Below are 20,590 nucleotides of genomic sequence, written 5' to 3' on the forward strand. Positions count from 1 at the left end.
TGTGCGTGTGTGTGTGTGTGTGTGTGTGTGTTTTCATCCTCATTCATATTTTCACAGGATGTTCATAAAAGAATCTTGGAGAGAGAGAGAGAGTGTATGTGTTTGTGTGTGTTTGTATCTGTCTTCGTGCTCGTTGGCGTGCGTGTGTACACGTGTTCTCGTTCATATGCTTGTAATCTGCCTTATTGTAGCATTTCAGGCTGAGGGGGATAACGAGGTCGTCTGCTTTCCAGTGTTTAATGCTTGTTTATTTGTTTGTTGTGTGTTTGGTGTTTAAATGTTTACCCTGAAGTAAGAGCTTGCACATCCAAACAATTGAGCTGGGAGCAGGACAAACAATTAACCAGATAAAAAGAGAAAAGTCCACTTCAACCAGGATTATTTTGCTCCCACTTTTCCGTGATGTTTCGGATGAAAACCCTTCTTCAGACGTAGACGTCTACTGGTTAATGTTTCTCTGCAGTGGTCTGAGGATCCGTGTGCTGCCCACCTCACCCAGCGAGACGGCTGCCAGGCCTCCACCCAGTGCCAGCTCAAAGACCACCTCTACCAGGAGATCATCAACTACTTTGACAAGGGAAAGGTAAAGATGGAGAAAACCTCATCTGTAGCCAATGCCACCATGAATGAATGATTTCCAACTGTGTTCCCACACAACTATATTTACAAAAAAAAACAATTAAACATCTTCTCAGCTAAATGTACGTCATCATATTCTCAGATGAAGGTGTTTGTCCTGAGCAGGGTTCTTGGTCAGGGATCCTCTTGGTCAGGAGATCATCTTGGTCAGGAGATCATCTTGGTCAGGAGATCATCTTGGTCAGGAGATCTTATTGGTCAGGAGATCATCTTGGTCAGGAGATCTTATTGGTCAGGAGATCTTCTTGGTCAGGAGATCTTGTTGGCTCTGCTTTGATTCGGTGAAGTACTGAGCACCTGTCAGGATGGGGCGAGCTGAGTGGAGTTCTAAACAGGCACAGCAGAGGGCACCTATGATGTCAACAGTGGAGTTTTAAACAGGCACAGTAGAGGGCACCTATGATGAGCTGAGTGGAGTTCTAAACAGGCACAGCAGAGGGCACCTATGATGACAAAACAGAAAGCCCTTTAGTCCTTTCATTGGCAGCAGCGTGTAGATGGTTGTCAAAAGTTCCGAAATGTGGAGAAGAAGCAGCTTGTGTGTGTGTGTGTGTGTGTGTGTGTGTGTGTGTGTGTGTGTGTGTGCGTGCGTGTGTGTGTGTGTCTCTGTCAAGATCCCCCTTCCTCTTCACCTTGCCCAGGCCAGCCAATGCAAATGATCTTTTGATTTTGTTGCCCTTCCTTAAAGGGGTCAGATAGCTGACCTGAATGGCAACGAGACGCTGCTCTACTCTAAGGGGTGGAGGGTGGATGGGTAGCATCCTCTCTCTCTCTCTCTCTCTCTCTCTCTCTCTCTCTCTCTCAGGATGGAGAGAGTCAGGGTGCTTTGTGATGGTGTTGCTGCAGATGACCGTCTCTTTTCTTCTGTTATCAGTATCAGCTCTGCGGAAGCTGTTATAAAGTCCAGACTGCTTTTAGCCCTCCTTCCTTCTGATCACTATCTTTTTATTCGTCCTTTTATGTCTCCATGTGTCATGGTCATTTTTCTTTCCTCGTCTTTTTGTACCATTAGTCACATTTGTATTGGTCGTAGCCTCTTACTGCAGCAGGGGTCGCCGACGACCCTATTCACTTGCTGAAAATGCTTAACTATATAATAACAGCATTGCTATGGCATTACAGAGAGCCATAGTGTTTCGCTAAGGGGTTAAGCGATTTCCTAGGATTTATAGGGATTAAAGTTTTCGATTGCCTTGTTTTTGGATTTCAATAAAAATTTACCAAACTTTTTTTTTTTCTTCATGGTTATGCAGTTGGCCATGCAGGTTTGCTGCAACTTCGCCAAACTGCTTTGATTATCATGACTTATTATATTATTGTTTACATTTTCTTTGGTTTAAGTTTAAACTGCAAATCCCCATTGGCCTTCGTAGAACAATGCAAACAGCCCGCATAGAGAAGTGAGGAGTGGCAAAGCATGTAGATGTAACTTGGAGTCACAGGAGCTCATTGTCCCCTGTAATGATTTATTTGTCTCTCTCTTTTCAATCTGTTTACTGTGTGTCTGCATTTCCCTGGGGTGTGGTGGGCTACTGGGCCTCTATTCTGCATCGCTGTAGGAAATAGGAATTCAATATTCTGACAGCAACCACGAGAAAGTAAACACTTACGTATTGCTGTTTCTGTTTCATTTTCTGTTCTACTTCAGATAGTATTCCACTAGAGTATTCAGAGCTTAATCCAAGATGTTTAGTATTCCTTTCCAATAGACATGAATGGTGTAGGGGGTAGAGGAGATTATCCATCTCTCTCTCTAGGGACACCACTCCACTGACCTTATATTAGCTCTCCTCAGCTCTTATTAGTGCATGTCGCCATTGACTGTAGAAAAAGACTAAGCCACCTGCTTAACCATTCATCCTGATCGAAATCGACCTGACACAGTTGATATTAACGTGTATTGCCCTGTTCGTTTCTGAAATTCAATTGACAGTGTGAAGAAATGTAGCATGTTGGATGTTGGGCTTTAAATTTCTTCACTGGGCTTCTTGTCATATGTAAGTCATTGGAAGAGATTTTGCCTGGTCAGCTAAAGCACGGCTCACAGCAAGTTGTGTGTGGAGTAGTGAGTGATGCCTGGGTTTCAGCTGGTTGTGTGTGGCGTAGTGAGTGATGCCTGGGTTTCAGCTGGTTGTGAGTGATGCCTGGGTTTCAGCTGGTTGTGTTCTTGTGCTGAGCGATGCCTGGGTTTCAGCTGGTTGTGTTCTTGTGGTGAGCGATGCCTGGGTTGATGCCTGCTGACTCGTCTCTCGTTTCACTGCACTGATCATACATTACTCCTCTCCACTGAAGCACCGCGGCTTCTTTCTGGCCATTAAAAGAAGTGGCTGACACCAACAACAAGGAGTAATGTGAAGCACTTCCCTCTTGCAGCTTCGACTTTGGCCCAAGTAAAGCACTATGTTTCAGAGTTGGCAGCAGCAGCAACATTGAAGCATCAGCATCAGCAGCAGCATTGAAGGCCCAGGTAAAGTGACGCAGTTCAGAGTTGTCATGGCGATGTTTGTGTTTACATTCCAGATGTGGGAGGAGGCCATCATCCTGGGCAAGGAGCTGGCGGAGCAGTATGAAAACGAGATGTTTGACTTCGAGCAGCTCAGCGCATTGTTGGTATGTGCTTTTCCCATTACATTACATTACACTTAGCTGACACTTTTAACCAAAGCTACTTACAGTTATTAACAGGGTATTGTTTCAGTCCCTCCATGGGATAGTCCTCACCACGCTCCCCCCTGAAGCTGCCATTCTCTACGGCCTCAGCTCATCTTTTCCATTTCTCTTTTGTAGAGTAGCATGATATGGCATCCCTTGGGGTCCGTCAGTCCGTTTCTTCACTAAATGTGTGTTTTTGTGTGTGTGTGTGTGTGTGTGTGTGTGTGTGTGTGTCTGTGTGCGTGCGTGGTTCGTGCGTGCGTGCGTGCGTGCGTGCGTGCGTGTGTGTGTGTTTTCCTCTACAGCGAAAGCAAGCTCAGTTCTATGAGAACATTGTGAAGGTGATTCGGCCGAAGCCTGACTACTTTGCGGTGGGATACCACGGCCTGGGTTTCCCCTCCTTCCTCAGGGTAAGTCAGCACCCCCTCCCACCAGGAGTCATGGAGGTCTTTCTGCTAACAGGAAAAGTAACTTGGGGCAACATTGGGGGGGAAAGAGAAGAACTACAGGTCTCCTACACGCTTCCCATCCTTTCTCCCTCTCTCTGTGTCAATATTTTAGTGCCTGTTGCAGTTGTCAACCTCAAATCTGTTGGGAAGTTGAGAAAAAAAACATTGTGCAGAAATGAAACAGGTTTCTTTCTACAGTCTCCTGACCTCTGTTTCAAATGAAAACATTTACCTCGGAAGTAGTGAGTACCTGCTCTGACAGCCTTGGGTGAAAAAGAAAATGAACAATTCTTTAATCAGGGGGTGTCGAACTGAAATTCAAAAATTATAGGTTGAGTTCAATATTTATTTAGAAATGCTCTGATCTTGTGCATGTACACTCTGTAGGCGAATAGGCCTAACACAAATACGCATTATGTGCTTTCATGTGCTGCAAAAAATGATGCCTTCAAGTCATATTTCTATATATTGACGGTTGTATGTGGGCAAAATGCTATTTGTGTTTGAAATGATCTTGCTGGCCAAGTAAGATGACAGCACAGGCCAGATTTGGCCCCAGAACTTTCATTTGGGTTCTCTTAGTTAATCAATGGGTCAGTTTCAAAGCAATTGGCCTCTGGCACAGGGGTGATGACAGACTTCATACAGAAAGGCATTTATGTTTGTTTGATTGATTGATTGATTGATCAATGGTATTGTTATTATTAATTTGATTGATTCAGGATTTGACCAGCCTTGCACAAAAATGCTTATGTTATCAGGTCTATAGTACTATTTAGATATGCATCTACTACTCTCCCTAAAGTCATTTGCTGTTCCATCTAAAATGTATTAGCAGCTGTGATTAAAATATTCATGTGTGGATATTAATCAAATACTATTTGATGAAAGATGGCCCCCAGATTTCAATCTTAGATACGGTTCAGGCCGTTTAACATTGGCCAGACTGAATGGGACAAAGCTAATAGAGAGCAAGTCTTTTGGGGTGACCTGTCCCCAGTGGAATGTCTGAATGCGTTGCCATGGCACCTGGCGTGGGTGGTGGTTTATTGCAGAGTTGCCGTGGAGATGAAGACTCAACACCCCCGGCGACTCCAGCGCTCCACCACGGAAATCCTTTTTTCATGTGGATTGTATTTTGGAGAAACCCCTGCAACTATAGATTAATGGATCTCTTATCTCTCCTCGCCCTCCTCCATTCTTCAGTCCCATTCTCTATTCTTTATCTTTCTCTCCTCCTCTCAATTTCTCTCATTCACTCCTTTTCTAGTCTTTTACTGTTTTCCCTGGTGGAAAAGCTCACCTATGTTAACTTTCAGAAGAGATGAATGGCTTTCTCTTGCACAGTACATAAGTAAGTTGTTATAATGGGCAGTCTAGGTACTTCTCTTCTTGTGTTTGCCCACGTTTGTGTTCAAGGTCACAGTATAGTTCCTCTTTGTTTTCTGCCATACTTTTATTATTGTTCAGTTTAGGACTCGCAGTATGAGGAATATTGCATTACATTTGGCTTTATTGCTGTTAAAAGCAAATAGCTATCAAGCCAACTTAGTGTACTACTAAATATGAATAAATTAGCAACCACACCAAATGACCACAATTTCATGCCCTTGTGCGCAGCAAATTTGTTAAAAGCGTGTAGCCCAGCAAGAGGGCAGCACAGCCTAATGCAGAATAATTCTGATTTCATAGACATAATAAGCTCTCAATTTAAAGGTTTATATTACCTGAAACTTTAGATACAGCTGTTTTCAAATGAGTTTCTCTATGAAATAACTGTTGTAATTACAAGCAATATGCAGTTTTTAGGTAGAGTAGAGTCTAGTAGAGCAGAGTAGAGTAGAGAAGAGTACAATTTCAACTTCAACTTTTCAACTTTATTGTCCCCAAAAGGGGCGATTAAGTGTACAGCAAGACATAAGCATATATAGACAGCAACAACATATACCACAGGACAGACATAAAGTAGAGTGGTCAATAAAATGTTAAAATGACGATAAATATGGTTATAAGAAATATAAAAGCACATAATGAATAAATAAAATAAATAAAATAAATAAATAAAACAAAGGTAAGGGTAAGGTGTTGAGGTTTAAAGCCTGTTTGAAAGACTGCCATTCCACATCGTCAAGCTACTTGATAAAACAGAGCAATGATCATCAGACACGTTTTGGTGAGAGATATTTTTTTCTGATATGACAGACAGGATGTCATAATAAATTCACTACCAAACTTATTCTAAATCAGATGAATAAGGGATGCACTGATAGCCTGGCTCTCGCGCAGACCCTTAGTGCTTCGTGCATCTTTGTTACACTTCGTCCATCTGCGTGAGAACCAGGTTAATGCACTTTTACACAGACAATGAAACAAGTCCCCAGTCTACTCCTGTTATTGCTGCACATGAACAAAATTGACCTACAGTACAGAACTACCAGCCTGGGCTCAATACGTTTAAAGCCCAACTTGCGACTCTTTTAAAGCAGGGGTGGGAAACCTTTTTCAGTCGAAGGGCCACTTCAATTTTATGAAGTCCTCCAAGGACTATTCTATGTACAATACTATGTACCCAGCCCTCGAAACATAGGTTCCCCATCCCTGTTTAAAGCCTCACTTGTGATGTGATATGGAGAACTATTATTTAATACCAAGTCCAGTCATTATATTATTATCATATTTATCTCCAACACATTTACCAACCTCAGGTGATCTAACATGCATGCTGCATAATACATACATCATAAACAATAAATATTGCAAGGACAGGTTTGCAGTGCAGTGCCCCACTACACCCCCCCAACAGCCAATAGAGTCATTAATAGTGGAGAAGGATTATGTGGACAAAACAAAGCCCCAGTGCTATTATTTGATCAACGTCTCTAAATGAAGAGGCCTTCCTCATAAATGCTCTTGTGCTGATGATGAATTACTTAATTACAGATCCTCCACATAACATCTCCGCCTGGCCAACCTGGCGCCAAATTCATTTCCACCACAAATTTAGATAAATGCTGAGAGAAGTGTTTTTTATTTGTGCTCTCACGCTGCTAGTTGTGTTGTGCGGTTATCGCCCCCTTGTCAGGCGTAATAGTAAAACGTATGAAGAAATCAATAGCACTGATAAAGGCACTTGTTTCTCCCTCCTCTGAGAATTGATTTTTGAGCAGTAGGCTTTAATGCACATGCTTATGATGCATGGCCTGCTGTTCATGTAGGCAAAGATGTTTATATGGTGTAGTGAATACTAAACTCTGGATATGTTTATATGGTGTAGTGAATGTACTAAACTCTTAACTCTTCATCCGCCATACTAAGCTGATTCAGGTGTAAACCAGATTGAGTTAAGAGGTAAACCATCGTATAGAAGAGCCTGGAGTCCTCATTTTCTGAAGAAATCATTTTCTGTTCTAAATGTTCTGAACAGGCTTCTAAGGGTGAATCCCATTACACCCCTTAGCCCTACGCCGATCCCCTTTGCCTTGCCTTGCTTTGCCTTCCTTTCTATGCCATCATTTCTGTTTCACTGAAAAATTGTATACTATTATATGGGTATTCTGACCAGCAACAGAATGTTTGTAGTATCACTTGCTTATCACTTTTTGTTGCCATGCAGGATTTGTTTTGTTGTGGTGAGGAGTAGACATGTTGTCCTCGGTTGATAAAGTTGTTGCTTTGACCCGTTTGGAACCTTTTGGAAGCTGCACATACTGTACATTCGCTTCAGTGCCCCGTACTGTTCAGTTGTACATTCGCTTCAGAGCCCCAAACTGTTGAGTTGTTTGGCTGCTACAAAACAAGAGCTGTCTCCAGGAAGAAAGCTGGTACTTGAAATACATGGGTGCTGCTGCTTAACTTGAACTGAAAATTAGATGACGGCTCACAAACTGTTTCTGATCCAAGTGTGGATTATGTAAATGCCATCACAAACACTATTTCTCAGAGTTTGACTGGGATTCATGAAAATACCCCAGTCAATGAATTAAAAGGAAAAAATGGATTTGTTTTGTGCTTTTTGAAATAGATATTAATAGTGTGAGTGAAGACATTTAGACGTGTAGACGACTTGAATATTCCTTTTAAATATCAATGAAGAAGCTCTTAATATTGCACAAATCGCCATAGTGTTAACTCCTACAGTAAGCACCATAAGTGCTGGGCAGTCCTTTGCAGTAGGTTCCTGGCGCTCCCCCCAGTAAGCCCCATAAGTGCTGGGTATCCCCTTGCAATAGAGGACGTTACTCCTCCAGTAAGCCCCATAAGTGCTGGGTAGCCTCTTGCAGTAGAGGCCGTAACTCCTACAGTGAGCACCATAAGCGCTGGGTAGCCTCTTGCAGTAGAGGCCTGCCCCCCCCCCCCCCTCCCGTTAGGCACCATAAGTGCTGGGCAGCCTCTTGCAGTAGATGCCTGGCGCTACACCCAACAACTAGCTGCCACATGCTGAGAATGAGGTGCTAAGTAGTCATTCCTCTCGCCTGCTCTTTGCCGATGGAGTTTTGATTAAAACGATTCAGCCATCAGCGTGCGATCTGTTGTCTGGCCAGTCTCTTGCCAGACTTCCACTCTTGTCTATCCCCCTGCTAACAAGTGCCACCCTTTCCCTTTTTCTCTTGCTGGAGCGTGCTCAATAAGCCAATTTATTTAAAGCTCTGGTCTCTCTGCCAGGTCCACAGCGACCTTGCCTCATGCTGGCGAGCAAACGCAGAACGCAAAGGCAGGAAGTGCCAGGAGCAGGTGCATGGTCACATCCCTGCCAGCCTAGCGCAGCGTGGTGCCCCAGGAGATGGTGCATGGTCACATCCCTGCCAGCCTAGCGCAGCGTGGGGCCCCAGGAGATGGTGCATGGTCACAGCCCTGCCAGACTAGCGCGGGGCCCCTTGATATGCAAATTTATCCCCAACACCCCCCCCCCCCACACACACACACACACCCTCAGAAGTGCCAGTGTGACCGAATAAAATTCAGTATTTAAATTCAATTCCAAATGCCCTCACCAACTCCCATTCTGTTCATATTACTGCACATATGTGTACATCAGGGCTTGACACTGGCACCTGCCAACCGGCCAAATGCTGGTAAAACTTGGCTGTGGCTGGTAACAATTTCAGTGTCACTAGCCAATTTGGCATGTAGCTCATTCTATGATATGACATATCATAATAGTGTATATTCTGCACTTTGCCCCTTGTGTATCAATTGTTTGTATTTAAGTTCAAGAAAAAGCTCAGTTACTCAGTTTCTATTTGCTTGTTTTATTTCCATGTTGAGACCCATGCACTCATCTTCTTGCTTTAAGCACCTCATCTTCTGAGGTTAGATGTACAGCATCATGATTAAAAAAATGTGGCTAGCAGAATAGCTGGATGGCTATTGACTGAGGAAAACCACTAGCCACAGTGCCCGGCAAGCGAAAAAGTTAATGTCAAGCCCTGGTGTACATGTATTTATCCAGAGTTCAGTTTCTGCTTCAAGGCCTCTGGCTGTAGGTGCTGGTGCTGAATAGCTCTAAAATGGTCTCTTGAGGGAAGAGGGCGTTGTCTTAAACAAGACGTGTTATTACTGACTTATTACTGCTTTGTAAACACATCGATAGTGGTTTACAAAAGACGTGTTATTACTGACTTATTACTGCTTTGTAAACACCTCATCGATAGTGGTTTAGAAAAGACGTGTTATTACTGACTTATTACTGCTTTGTAAGCTCTTCATCGATAGTGGTTTAGAAGAGATATGTTATTACTGACTTATTACTGCTTTGTAAACACCTCATCCATAGTGGTTTAGAAAACATATGTTATTACTGACTTATTACTGCTTTGTAAACACCTCATCGATTGTGGTTTAGAAGAGATATGTTATTACTGGCTTATTACTGCTTTGTAAGCGCTTCATCGATAGTGGTTTAGAAGAGATATGTTATTACTGGCTTATTACTGCTTTGTAAGCACCTCATTGATAGTGGTTTAGAAGAGATATGTTATTACTGGCTTATTACTGCTTTGTAAGCACCTCATTGATAGTGGTTTAGAAGAGATATGTTATTACTGACTTATTACTGCTTTGTAAACGCCTCATCAATAGTGGTTTTGGCTAAATAGAGTCCTCGTTTTCACCAAGTTGCTTCTTGTTAGCCTAGGGGCTGAGTGTAATGTCTCTGAAAAGAACGATTTGCACATTCGCTGTTAAATGGGTTTTCATCTGGAAAATGTATCACCCATTTATTCTTAATGCCTTGATGTGTTATTTTTGTGCCTTCCCCAGTGTACAAGGTCTTTAGTAATACATTACGACTTTAGTCATTGCCATTCTGGTAACAGCTAATTTATTACAGGGGTAGCGTCTTACTGTCTTAAAGGGTTAATGCCTGTTGATGTATTTTGTTTGTGCCTTCCCCCAGAATAAGATGTTTATCTACCGGGGTAAAGAGTACGAGAGGAGGGAGGACTTTGAGGCGCGCCTGCTGACCCAGTTCCCCAACGCTGAGAAGATGAAGATCACCACCCCACCTGGAGAGGAGATACGCACCTCACCTGCACAGTGTATCCTCTACTGTTATAGGCAACACACACACACACACACACACACACACACACACACACACACACACACACACACACACACACACACACACACACACACACACACACACACACACACACACACAGTATAGATACGCACCTCACCTGCACAGTGTATCCTCTACTGTTATAGGCACCATCAGACACACACACACACACACAGTATAGATATGCACCTCACCTGTTATAGGCATCATCATCATCATCATCACACACACACTCACCTGTCCAGTGTATCCAGACTCCCCCCCTCTCTGTCTCTTTCTCTCTCTTTCGCTCTCTCTCTCTCTCTCTCTCTCTCTCTCTCTCTGTCTCTGTCTCTGTCTCTGTCTGTCTCTGTCTCTCTCTCTCTCTCTCTCTCTCTCTCTCTCTCTCTCTCTCTCTCTCTCTCTCTCTCTCTCTCTCTCTCTCCAATTGCTACCATTGGATCAGGACCATCAGCTACCATTGCTGGATTTACAGTTTTAAGTCAATAATGGCTTTTCCATTTAGCTCCTTGCTACACGCATGTGTAATTATTTAATATGTGCACAAAATAACATTTGATTGTCATTGCTGCTTTTTTTTGCTTAACGTTTGTGATCTGAAGACATCCAGTGTTTCACCGTTAAGCCGATCCTCGAGCTCCCACCAAAGTTCCACAACAAGCCGGTCTCTGAGCAGATTCTGAGGTAAGCACGTGCCTTCCTTTCCGTCCAATATTTACTTCCCGCCTCAATTATTTAGCAGCTTAGCCTGCTACTCCGCCGCCTGAAACTCTGGAAGACGAAGAGGGGTCTTTTAGAATTTGATGGAGTATTGATACCATTGATTTCCCCTTCAGACATATTTACCTGAGATTATGCACTCGCTCAGTTTTCAATCAACCCCACTGGCAAGTGGCAAGCAAACATCACCGCAAACATCACCGCAGGACAAAGAGGCCCCAAGCTGGCCATGTGAAATCTGCTCTGTTTGTGTGGTATGACTGATTTGTAGCAGTGATTGGTTTTGTAGAGACTTACACAGAGCTTCCTTTTGGAAAGTCAACCTATTCCTTGGTCAATGCACTCTCCCAGTACTCTCTCTCTCTCTCTCTCTCTCTTTCTCTCGCCCTCTCTTTTTCTGTTATTCAATATCCTTGTGTGTGCGTTCTGATCCCGTTCTGATAATGGAGTGTAATTTGGGTGTTGAAAAGCTCTTTTTGTTTGATGTTTGATCTGTTTACCAGATCAGAGGTGCGGATGGTCAAAGCAGAATCCTCATATTCCACATGGCCTGAGCCGCGAGCTGTCGGCATGTTTCAAAAGGCTGCCGTGACTCTATGAGCTGTCGGCATGTTTCAAAAGGCTGACCTGACTATGAGTTTGACGAACGGCGAGATTAGCTTTCTTGTTGTTTGTTTGTTTGGCCACAAGTTTACAGCAGAGCTTGGCTCCAGGCTGCAGCACTTTGGTTTGTGTTCACCGTGTGGGCTTTCGACCTTGTGGATAAACCCAGTCAAGGTCGGCTGCCTAGCTGCTCCGCCTGCTGTGCCAACCGATTGGTGTTTGCCGTCTACCCAGGTTACAGCAGCGGAGCGTGGAGCGGCCAAAACCCCTTTTTAAATAGCAATGTGTTTCCAGGTGGGAAACCACAACAACATCCATCGGTCAGATGCCAGGCATGTGGTTCGAAATGGCCGTTTAGCAAACAGCCAGCTATCGCTTTGAGTTGCTTATTCGTGTTGGTGCATAATTAGGAAATCTGATTGGGCGTGCTGCTTTCTCCGGGAAAGAAAGGACAAAGGCATTATGTGGCATGTGGTGTGTCAAGGGAATGGGGTGACCTTGTGGGAGTGTACTGTACTTACATGTTATGTTAGATTATGTGAAGGACACAGATGCACATACTCAGAGCTTTTAGTACACCATGTTCAACACACTCTTCAATGCACTTTGTCTTGTCATAGACAAGGACTGAGGGCACACAAACATGGACGTGCTACACACGCACACACTTACACACGCACACACACAAACAATAGATAGAACACACAAATAAAACCCAATTCGGAGTGTCATGTTTTCAAGGATTGCTTGTCAAGGACTTCAGCTTCATCTATTCTTTATCTCATGTATAAAACCTGTGTGTGTTTGTGGGTATTTGTGTGTATTGTGTGTATTGTGCAGTGTTGAATGATTTTTTCTTTTTCTCCTTTCAATCCTAACAGTTTCTACACTGTCAATGAAGTAAACAAGTTTCAGTATTCCAGACCTATCAGGAAAGGGGAGAAGGACCCTGATAACGAGTTTGCAGTAAGTTTGCATGAGATATTGTTTTTTTTTACCTTTTTACACAGCATACTGGCAGCCAAATGCCACAACACTCATAGAAGTCTGATGCTGTTATACTTGGAGGCCTCGTATCCCATTTTGGTCTTATCATACTGGAGCCTTAGACACATAGTCCTACACACGCACGCACGCACGCACACACACACACACACGCACACGCACACGCACACGCACGCACACACACACACACACACACACACACACACACACACACACACACACACACACACACACACACACACACACACACACACACACACACACTCCCTAAAACTGCGGCTCCGAAATTCTTTTCTGCTAGGAACCCCTTTTAGACCTGAGGATATTTTTGCAACCCCTTTGTTTTTACTCATTATTATATTTTTGAAATTGCATCGGTTTTGGGTTCTCATTTACATGTAGACTGAGTTCCAGAATGCATTTCAAAACTCTGTTTTAAAAATATTCCATTTAGGTGGCTAAAATGCACCTGTGTCAGAGGAGTTTTTATTTGTATCTACATGTAGACTGATTAAAAAATATCTCCATTTAAAAATATCTGCATACGTGTAACCAGCACCTAAATCTCAGTAGTGTTGTCAGCTGGCATTAACCAGGAAGAGTTAGAGCAGAAAACCTTTTAGGGGGCTAGAATAGCAAGCATTTGGTAGGAGCTATCCCCCTTGCAATAATCGGTAAACAGCACATTTTACCTTCACATCAACTACAAGCATTTGGTTGGAGCTATCCCCCTTGTAATAATTGGTAAACAGCACATTTTACCTTCACATCAACTACAAGCATTGATTGGAGCTATCCGCCCTGCAATAATTGGTAAAAACAGCACATTTTACCTTCACATCAACTACAAGCATTTGGTTGGAGCTATCCCCCTTGTAATAATTGGTAAACAGCACATTTTACCTTCACATCAACTACAAGCATTTGGTAGGAGCTATCCGCCTTGCAATAATCGGTAAACAGCATTTGGTAGGAGCTATCCGCCTTGCAATAATCGGTAAACAGCATTTGGTAGGAGCTATCCGCCTTGCAATAATCGGTAAACAGCATTTGGTGGGCGCTATCCGCCTTGCAATAATCGGTAAACAGTACATTTTTCTACCACATCAACTCCAATTTTTTGTGTACGGTTTTGTGACCAAGGAATTAAAGAGAGGTAATAAAAGTACACGTCTGTGTTCACATGTATAAATAAATATCAGTGTTGCATATTAACTGCAAGGCTGCCTTGGTGTGTTTATAATAAATATCAGTGTTTCACATTAACTTCAGGGCTGCCTTGGTGTGTTTATCCTGTGGCTTTACTTCAGTTAATTTGAGAAGACTCCAAAGTCCTGATTTGACATTTTCTACCTCTGCGTGCTTACGTACAGGAAAAGCTCCGCTCGCAGCGCAGACGCAATTAATGAGATGTCTCAGGGACACATTTTAAGGTCCACAGTACATATGGCAGAGTCCCTTCTGAAATCATTACATAGTCAGAGTCCCTTCTGAAATCATTACATAGCCAGAGCCCCTTCTGAAATAACTTCATCATTATTTTTCTAGCACAAACGCATGCACACACACACATACGCACACCCACTCACCAAACAGGCAGGCCTACTCAGAGAGATTGACTTTTTGTAAACATCCATTAAAACCCTCTCTTGAACTGGAGATGTAATTGGAGGTGGGTTTTAAATGACCGGGAGGGGGGACGGTATTGAGGGAGGAGAGTTACTGCTAAAAACAATCACTGGCTTTTTCTAAGTGCCCCTTTGCAATAGTCAGCCACCACCTGCAATTTTAGCATTTCTGTAAAAGCTTGCTGTTATTTTAGCATTTCAGTAAAAGCTTGCTGTTATTTTCCGCTGCTGCGTTCTCAGACATTTTCTTCTCCCCAAACAGAACATGTGGATCGAGAGGACGACTTACGTCACCGCCTACAAGCTGCCTGGCATTCTGCGATGGTTTGAAGTCAAGTCCTTCTCCACGGTAAGTGTGATGAGTACGGACTCCAAGGAATCCAAGTCTCTACCCCGTGGAGAGTCTGATGGCTTATCGATGAGATTTGAGTCGTCATCTTAACCCAATTGGACAGATCTGGAAATGGGCTACAAGCTTCAAGCCCTACTGCAGGGATGGATGCAGTAGTCCTTATGTATAATGTATGTACAAATGCAATGTAGATTAATAACATGTTTCTGAGACTTCACCACGGATTAAGCAAATGTAACAGTTATTGATTTACTTTCAACCACAAAATGTCCAACTCTATGAGTGCATCTAACATGGTTGAGGTTTTTTTTTATGTAGCTGACTGAATACACAGCATTTGCTAGTGGTAAACAAAACCCCTCCAGCCAAACATGAGTGCTAGTTAATACAGGAGTTTTCATCCCAAAAAGTCCCGAAGCAGCGTCATCGTCATCTAGCCGTGTCTTTCCTCTGGCACCTACAGTAGCATCGCATCACGTCACATCACAACACATTGCACCGCAATGGCCACTAAATACTGGAGCCAGCCCCACTATTTTGAAGCACTGGTTAGCCCAAGGCCAGCTTTGCGTGTATGTGACGGCCCATACGTGCATGGTGGATTGGTGGATTGTGAGGGCCCATGGTGATGTGCATGGTGGATTGGTGTGTATGTTAGTTCCCATGGTGACTTGCATGGTGGATTGGTGTGTATGTGAGGGCCCATGGTGACTTGCATGGTGGATTGGTGTGTATGTATGTTAGTTCCCATGGTGACTTGCATGGTGGATTGGTGTGTATGTATGTTAGTTCCCATGGTGACTTGCATGGTGATTGGCCCATTGTGCTTTTCTTGTGGTCTCTTAATGCGACCGTCTGGACTCAAGAGAGAGGCAGGAAGAGGGATGAGATGCGGAGGAAGTATCGACAGGAGGGGGATGGCGTGCGTGCGTGAGGGTTTAAGGGCTATCGACAGGCTGGGGGAGGGAGGGAGGGATCGAGGCGAGCGTACCAGTTCCAGCTCCACAGCAGATTTACTGTATCAATCAAGGACCCCGGCACGGCCAGCCTGCGAGCCTCATCCTTTTAATATGTCGCTATTTTGTCAAAAACAAATGCGGTACTTAGCGTGATTAGGCCGCCTAAGTATTCGGCAATCAATTACGCTTTATTTGTCACTTTGATTAGGCTCTTTCATGTGGAAGCCGCTGGATTGCTTGCTTGAAGTAAAGGAAGCGTACACTCTTATGTTTTGCTTTTGTCTCCTCCAGCTTTCTCTCTCTCTCTCTCGGCTGCTATTTTTCACCCTGCTGGTATCTGCAGGCCTCCATTAATTGGTGGCAAGTTGTGCAGCTGATCTGCTGTGTCTATCTTCCTTTCTGTCTGTCTGTCTGTCTGTCTCTCTCTCTCTCTCTCTCTCTCTCTCTCTCTCTCTCTCTCTCTCCATCTCTCTCTTTCTCTCTCTCTCTCTCTCTTCCCCTCTCCCCCTGCACCCCTCTCTCTCTCTCTCTCTCTCTCTCTCTCTCTCCCCCTCTATCTCTCCCTCCTTCCCTTTCTTTCTCTCTCCCCCTTTCTCCTCTCTCTCTCCTCTTCCCTTCTCTCTCTCTCTCTCTCTCTCTCTCTCTCTCTCTCTCTCTCTCTCTCTCCTCTTAACTCTCTACATCGGCCCCTCTGTTCATCCTGTCTCCCCTCATTACCCATTTGTAAAAAGTGACAGTTGGTTTTGAAACTTTTGTCCCAGACAAACTTGGCAGCCTGCTCTACAAAATATCAAAGCTTTTTTTTCTTGCTGCCTGGCTTCACACTGAAATACACATGGAGGCATCCAGCTCTTATGTTTTGGGGACATTCCCCAAAAACCAACACCACCCACTAGAAAACATTTGTTTTGGGCTGTGCGTAGCAGATTGTTGTCCAGGCGATGCCAAAGAGCTGGATTTCTCCCCAGCCCCTCGACTGCTACACTGGCGACCCGGGTCCTTTGCATATAGCAGATTGTTGTCCAGGTCATGCCAAACGAGCTGTCCAGGCGATGCCAAACGAGCTGGATCTCTTGTCGGACACTTTTAAGATCTAATGAGTCACCGCACATCCAAAAAACGTCTGACGCAGGAGCAGGACAACAAAATGTCAAGATAAGAGTGAAAAAGTCGATCAGGATTTATTTGCTCAAACTTCTTTATTTTTAACGTAAGGTTGCGGTTAATGTTATGTTAAAAAAGAGGTGGGAGCAAAGAAATTCTGGTTGAAGCGGTCTTTTTTCACTCTTATCAGCGTTGATGCCAGCCATCGTACAAAAAGCTCTCCAGCCCTTGCTAGAGGTCCAACTGCACAGGAAGACTTGGCTCATCTGGCAACCCTGAGGAGGTTTTCGGCTCGCGTGGAGGTTTTCTAGATTGAAGACTTGGCTCGCGTGGAGGTTTTCTAGATTGAAGACTTGGCTCGCGTGGAGGTTTTCTAGATTGAAGACTTGGCTCGCGTGGAGGTTTTCTAGATTGAAGACTTGGCTCGCGTGGAGGTTTTCTAGATTGAAGACTTGGCTGGCGTGGAGGTTTTCTAGATTGAAGACTTGGCTGGCGTGGAGGTTTTCTAGATTGAAGACTTGGCTCGCGTGGAGGTTTTCTAGATTGAAGCTTTTGTCAGGCTGCCACCTGCCTTCCCAGCCCTACTCAATTTGGAACAGTGCAAACTCACATTTACTCTGGAAATCCACACATTTTAATTCCTATTAGCGATCCCTGTAGAATGACTGATGGGGATATGTGTGGCAGAAATGTAATTGAATGTTAATAACAGGCAAGGAATCAAAATGAAAGAAAGAACAGATGTATTTAAAGGAAGCATGCTAATGAGAGCTGAGTTGTAATCTGCAGTGGGGTTAATGATGGAGAACTCAGCCGTGTTTTCAACATTGTGGAGGATACTTACAGACTGATGGCAGACACATTATTTCTGCAGACTCTATCTGTAATGCAGGCTCTATGGGTAAAGTTGGATAAACATGCTGGTTGTGTACTTGTGTACTTGTCTTTAGTTGTGGGTGAAATGATTCATTGGCAGCGTCACTACATTTTCAGATTGATGCAAGGGCCTTGTGTTTTAGAATGCTTTATTGAAATGTCCGGTCATGAAATACTTGTATAGTTACTTAAATTACTAAAATTGGTTGAAGGGCATTTAAGCGTAGTGAGCATATCACCTTGCACAAAATGTTTTTATTTACTTGTGTGTCTAAACCATATGAGGAGATCAGTATCTTACTTAAATTACTAAAATCTATCTATCTAAACTTTGAATACATGTGATTGCGTATCCATAGGAGGATATCAGTATCTAAACCTGAAATACATGTGATTGATCCATAGGAGTATATCAGTGTCTAAACCTGTAATACATGCGATTGCCTATCCATAGGAGGAGATCAGTCCTTTGGAGAACGCCATGGAGACGATGCACCTGGCGAATGAGAAGATCAACAACATGGTGCAGAGGCATCTGAACGACACCAACCTTCCCATCAACCCCCTGTCCATGCTGCTCAACGGCATCGTAGACCCGGCAGTCATGGGCGGATTCACAAACTACGAGAAGGTGGGAAGGGAACCCCAAACACCACATTTTGATTGTCAGACATGCTCATATTAAGATTCAAGAGGTCCTCATTAAATTTAATTGGTTGTAGCAATCCATCTGCACCTTGGAAGAGTATATTGAGTTGTTCTTCTTTGGCAACTGGATAACGGTTATTTAGAATTATGATGTTGATTTTCCCCACTCCCTTGAGTTGAGTTTTACATTATTATTGAGCCTGATTTTTCCATGGCCATTGCACCTCAAAGTGCATGAACTTTTCAGAAATAAGAACACGGTGAACTCCGGCTTTACAGCTGAACTCTGTTTTTAGAATTCATACCGCGTGTTACGATCTTATTGAGCGGTCTGCCAGACCAGTAAATAATAGAAGAATTTCCATAACCTTCGAATATAGAAGATATACAGACCTGCTTTGAGAAAAGCAAAACAAAGGGCAGTAAAAATAGATGGCTCTGCTTCCTTAAATTGCCAAAGCAGTCTAATTGTTCATGATACAATGCCCTCCCCTCATATTCTCTGGCAAAGGAGCTGTGGCACGCACAACAATAAATATCTGCAGCGTCGAGTCGTCACACATTTGGGGCTGATTTCCAGCCATTCCTTTAATGATCATCTGTAGATAAACTCCCATAATTCCCCCTGATGGCTCTTTTGCCCATGCCCTCATTTCTGTGTTTTTCAGCTTTTTTGTTTCCTTTTATTGTTGTGCCAACTGTCTCCTAGAGGGGAAGAGAAAACTGACTGACTTGAGGATGAATCACTTCATCAGGAGGACTGGGAGAAAGTAAAATCTCCCATCGTGTGTTGGATCATAAAACAGTCACAACCAGTTGCGTCCCATTATAAATCAGCTCCCCAAATGGCTCCATTTGTGTCAGCAGCAGAACTGAAGGAGTGAGTCACAGAAGGGGTGGGTTTGAGAGAGAGAGAGAGAGAGAGGGAAAGACAGAGACACAGAGAGGGAGAAGTGGAAAAAACAATGGCTGATAAATCTTCCCCCAGGGGTTCCTTTCTTTAAAAAAAATAATTAAAAGTGCCATGGTGAATAGAATGATGCCCTCTTTCTCTCTTTTTATTTCTCTTTCTCTCTCCCTCTGTCCATCTTTCTCTCTTTCTTTCTTTCTTTCTTTCTTTCTTACTGTCTTTCTGTCTTTCTCGCTCTCCCTTTCTGTCTTTCTTTCCTTCTCTCTCTCTCTCTCTCTCTCTCTCTCTCTCTCTCTCTCTCTCTCTCTCTCTCTCTCTCTCTCTCTCCCTCTCTCTCCCCCCTCTTCCTCCTCTCCCCCTGCAGGCCTTCTTCACAGACAAGTACATCCAGGAGCACCCTGAGGACCGCGACAAGATTGACAAGCTCAAGGACCTGATTGCCTGGCAGGTGAGGCCCCCGCTTGTTTCTAGTTCCCACAGCCCCAGATTGAGCTGCCTGGTTGTTGCTAGTTCCCATATTCCCAGATTACAACATGTCAGTCTAGTTCTCGCATTGCATATGTATTCAACATGACAGTCTAGTTCTCGCATTCCATATGTATTGAACATGCATAATGATGTGTGGAGCTGGAGGTGGATTCTAGCTCCCAGCACCAGGCTCCAACAAGGTGGTCTTGTTGCTCTCTTTGCATATGTATTGAATATGTTTTTATTTGTTATAGTAACAAGTCCAATGACATTGAGCAGTTCTTCTTCTATTAAGCAAGAAATTAACACTAGATTAAAGATTTTAGAAGAGCACTCAAAACCTCACGCCCAAGTTCATACAATTCTCAAATCTTCCAGCATGACCATCTATTTATCCCTCTGCATATGTATTGACCTGCATTATAATGTGTTTAGATTTCAAATCACCATTTTTTTTTTTTACCATTTTTTTATGCTCATTTGTATGCCTCGCTTGGTGATGGTGAGGGGAGTTTTTTTCCTAGAACACTCCTGGAATATTCTTATGTCCATATCTCCAGAGCTTATTCTGTTTGCTACATTTGTATGCGAAGTAATACCATAGGAATATGTCAGAATATGTAATATCCCAATCCTCCTCGAGATACTGAAGTACATAAACAAACTGATTGTAGAGCCTACAGAGCCCGGTAATCATTCTAGAGGAAACTGATGGTTTGCAGATAATTCCCAAGTATAATAATGTCTAATTTCACTGACAAAAATGCCTGAAATTACGTGAAGCACAATGGCTAGAGTTCATAAGGCACATGTGTTTCGAGAAATGTGTAAATGTTCTCATCCAGTGCATTATAATTTGACTTGTGCTGCTGAAATGGATCAAGGTTCTCTCCTCATACTAGTCGTTAGTGCTGCTTTGTAGTCTGTAGTTTGTTCTCATATTAGTCGTTAGTGCTGCTTTGTAGTCTGTAGTTTGTGGCGACAGCACCAGTGGAGTCACATCAGCTCCTCAGCT

General features: G+C 43.5%; 1 protein-coding gene across 1 annotated transcript in view; it reads left to right on the plus strand.

Moving 5' to 3' along the window:
- The window catches only part of LOC134467114 (dedicator of cytokinesis protein 1-like), a 61,185-nt gene that overhangs the window by 17,510 nt on the left and 23,085 nt on the right, over positions 1 to 20,590 (plus strand). The window contains exons 7-15 of the mRNA XM_063221036.1: positions 464 to 583; positions 3,160 to 3,249; positions 3,597 to 3,701; positions 10,135 to 10,276; positions 10,905 to 10,986; positions 12,507 to 12,591; positions 14,521 to 14,607; positions 18,004 to 18,180; positions 19,472 to 19,555. Of these exons, the coding sequence (XP_063077106.1) occupies positions 464 to 583; positions 3,160 to 3,249; positions 3,597 to 3,701; positions 10,135 to 10,276; positions 10,905 to 10,986; positions 12,507 to 12,591; positions 14,521 to 14,607; positions 18,004 to 18,180; positions 19,472 to 19,555 (972 nt within the window). The remainder of the gene's footprint in view (positions 1 to 463; positions 584 to 3,159; positions 3,250 to 3,596; positions 3,702 to 10,134; positions 10,277 to 10,904; positions 10,987 to 12,506; positions 12,592 to 14,520; positions 14,608 to 18,003; positions 18,181 to 19,471; positions 19,556 to 20,590) is intronic.

The sequence above is a fragment of the Engraulis encrasicolus genome, chromosome 17 (genome assembly GCF_034702125.1).
Source record: "Engraulis encrasicolus isolate BLACKSEA-1 chromosome 17, IST_EnEncr_1.0, whole genome shotgun sequence".
NCBI lineage: Eukaryota > Metazoa > Chordata > Actinopteri > Clupeiformes > Engraulidae > Engraulis > Engraulis encrasicolus.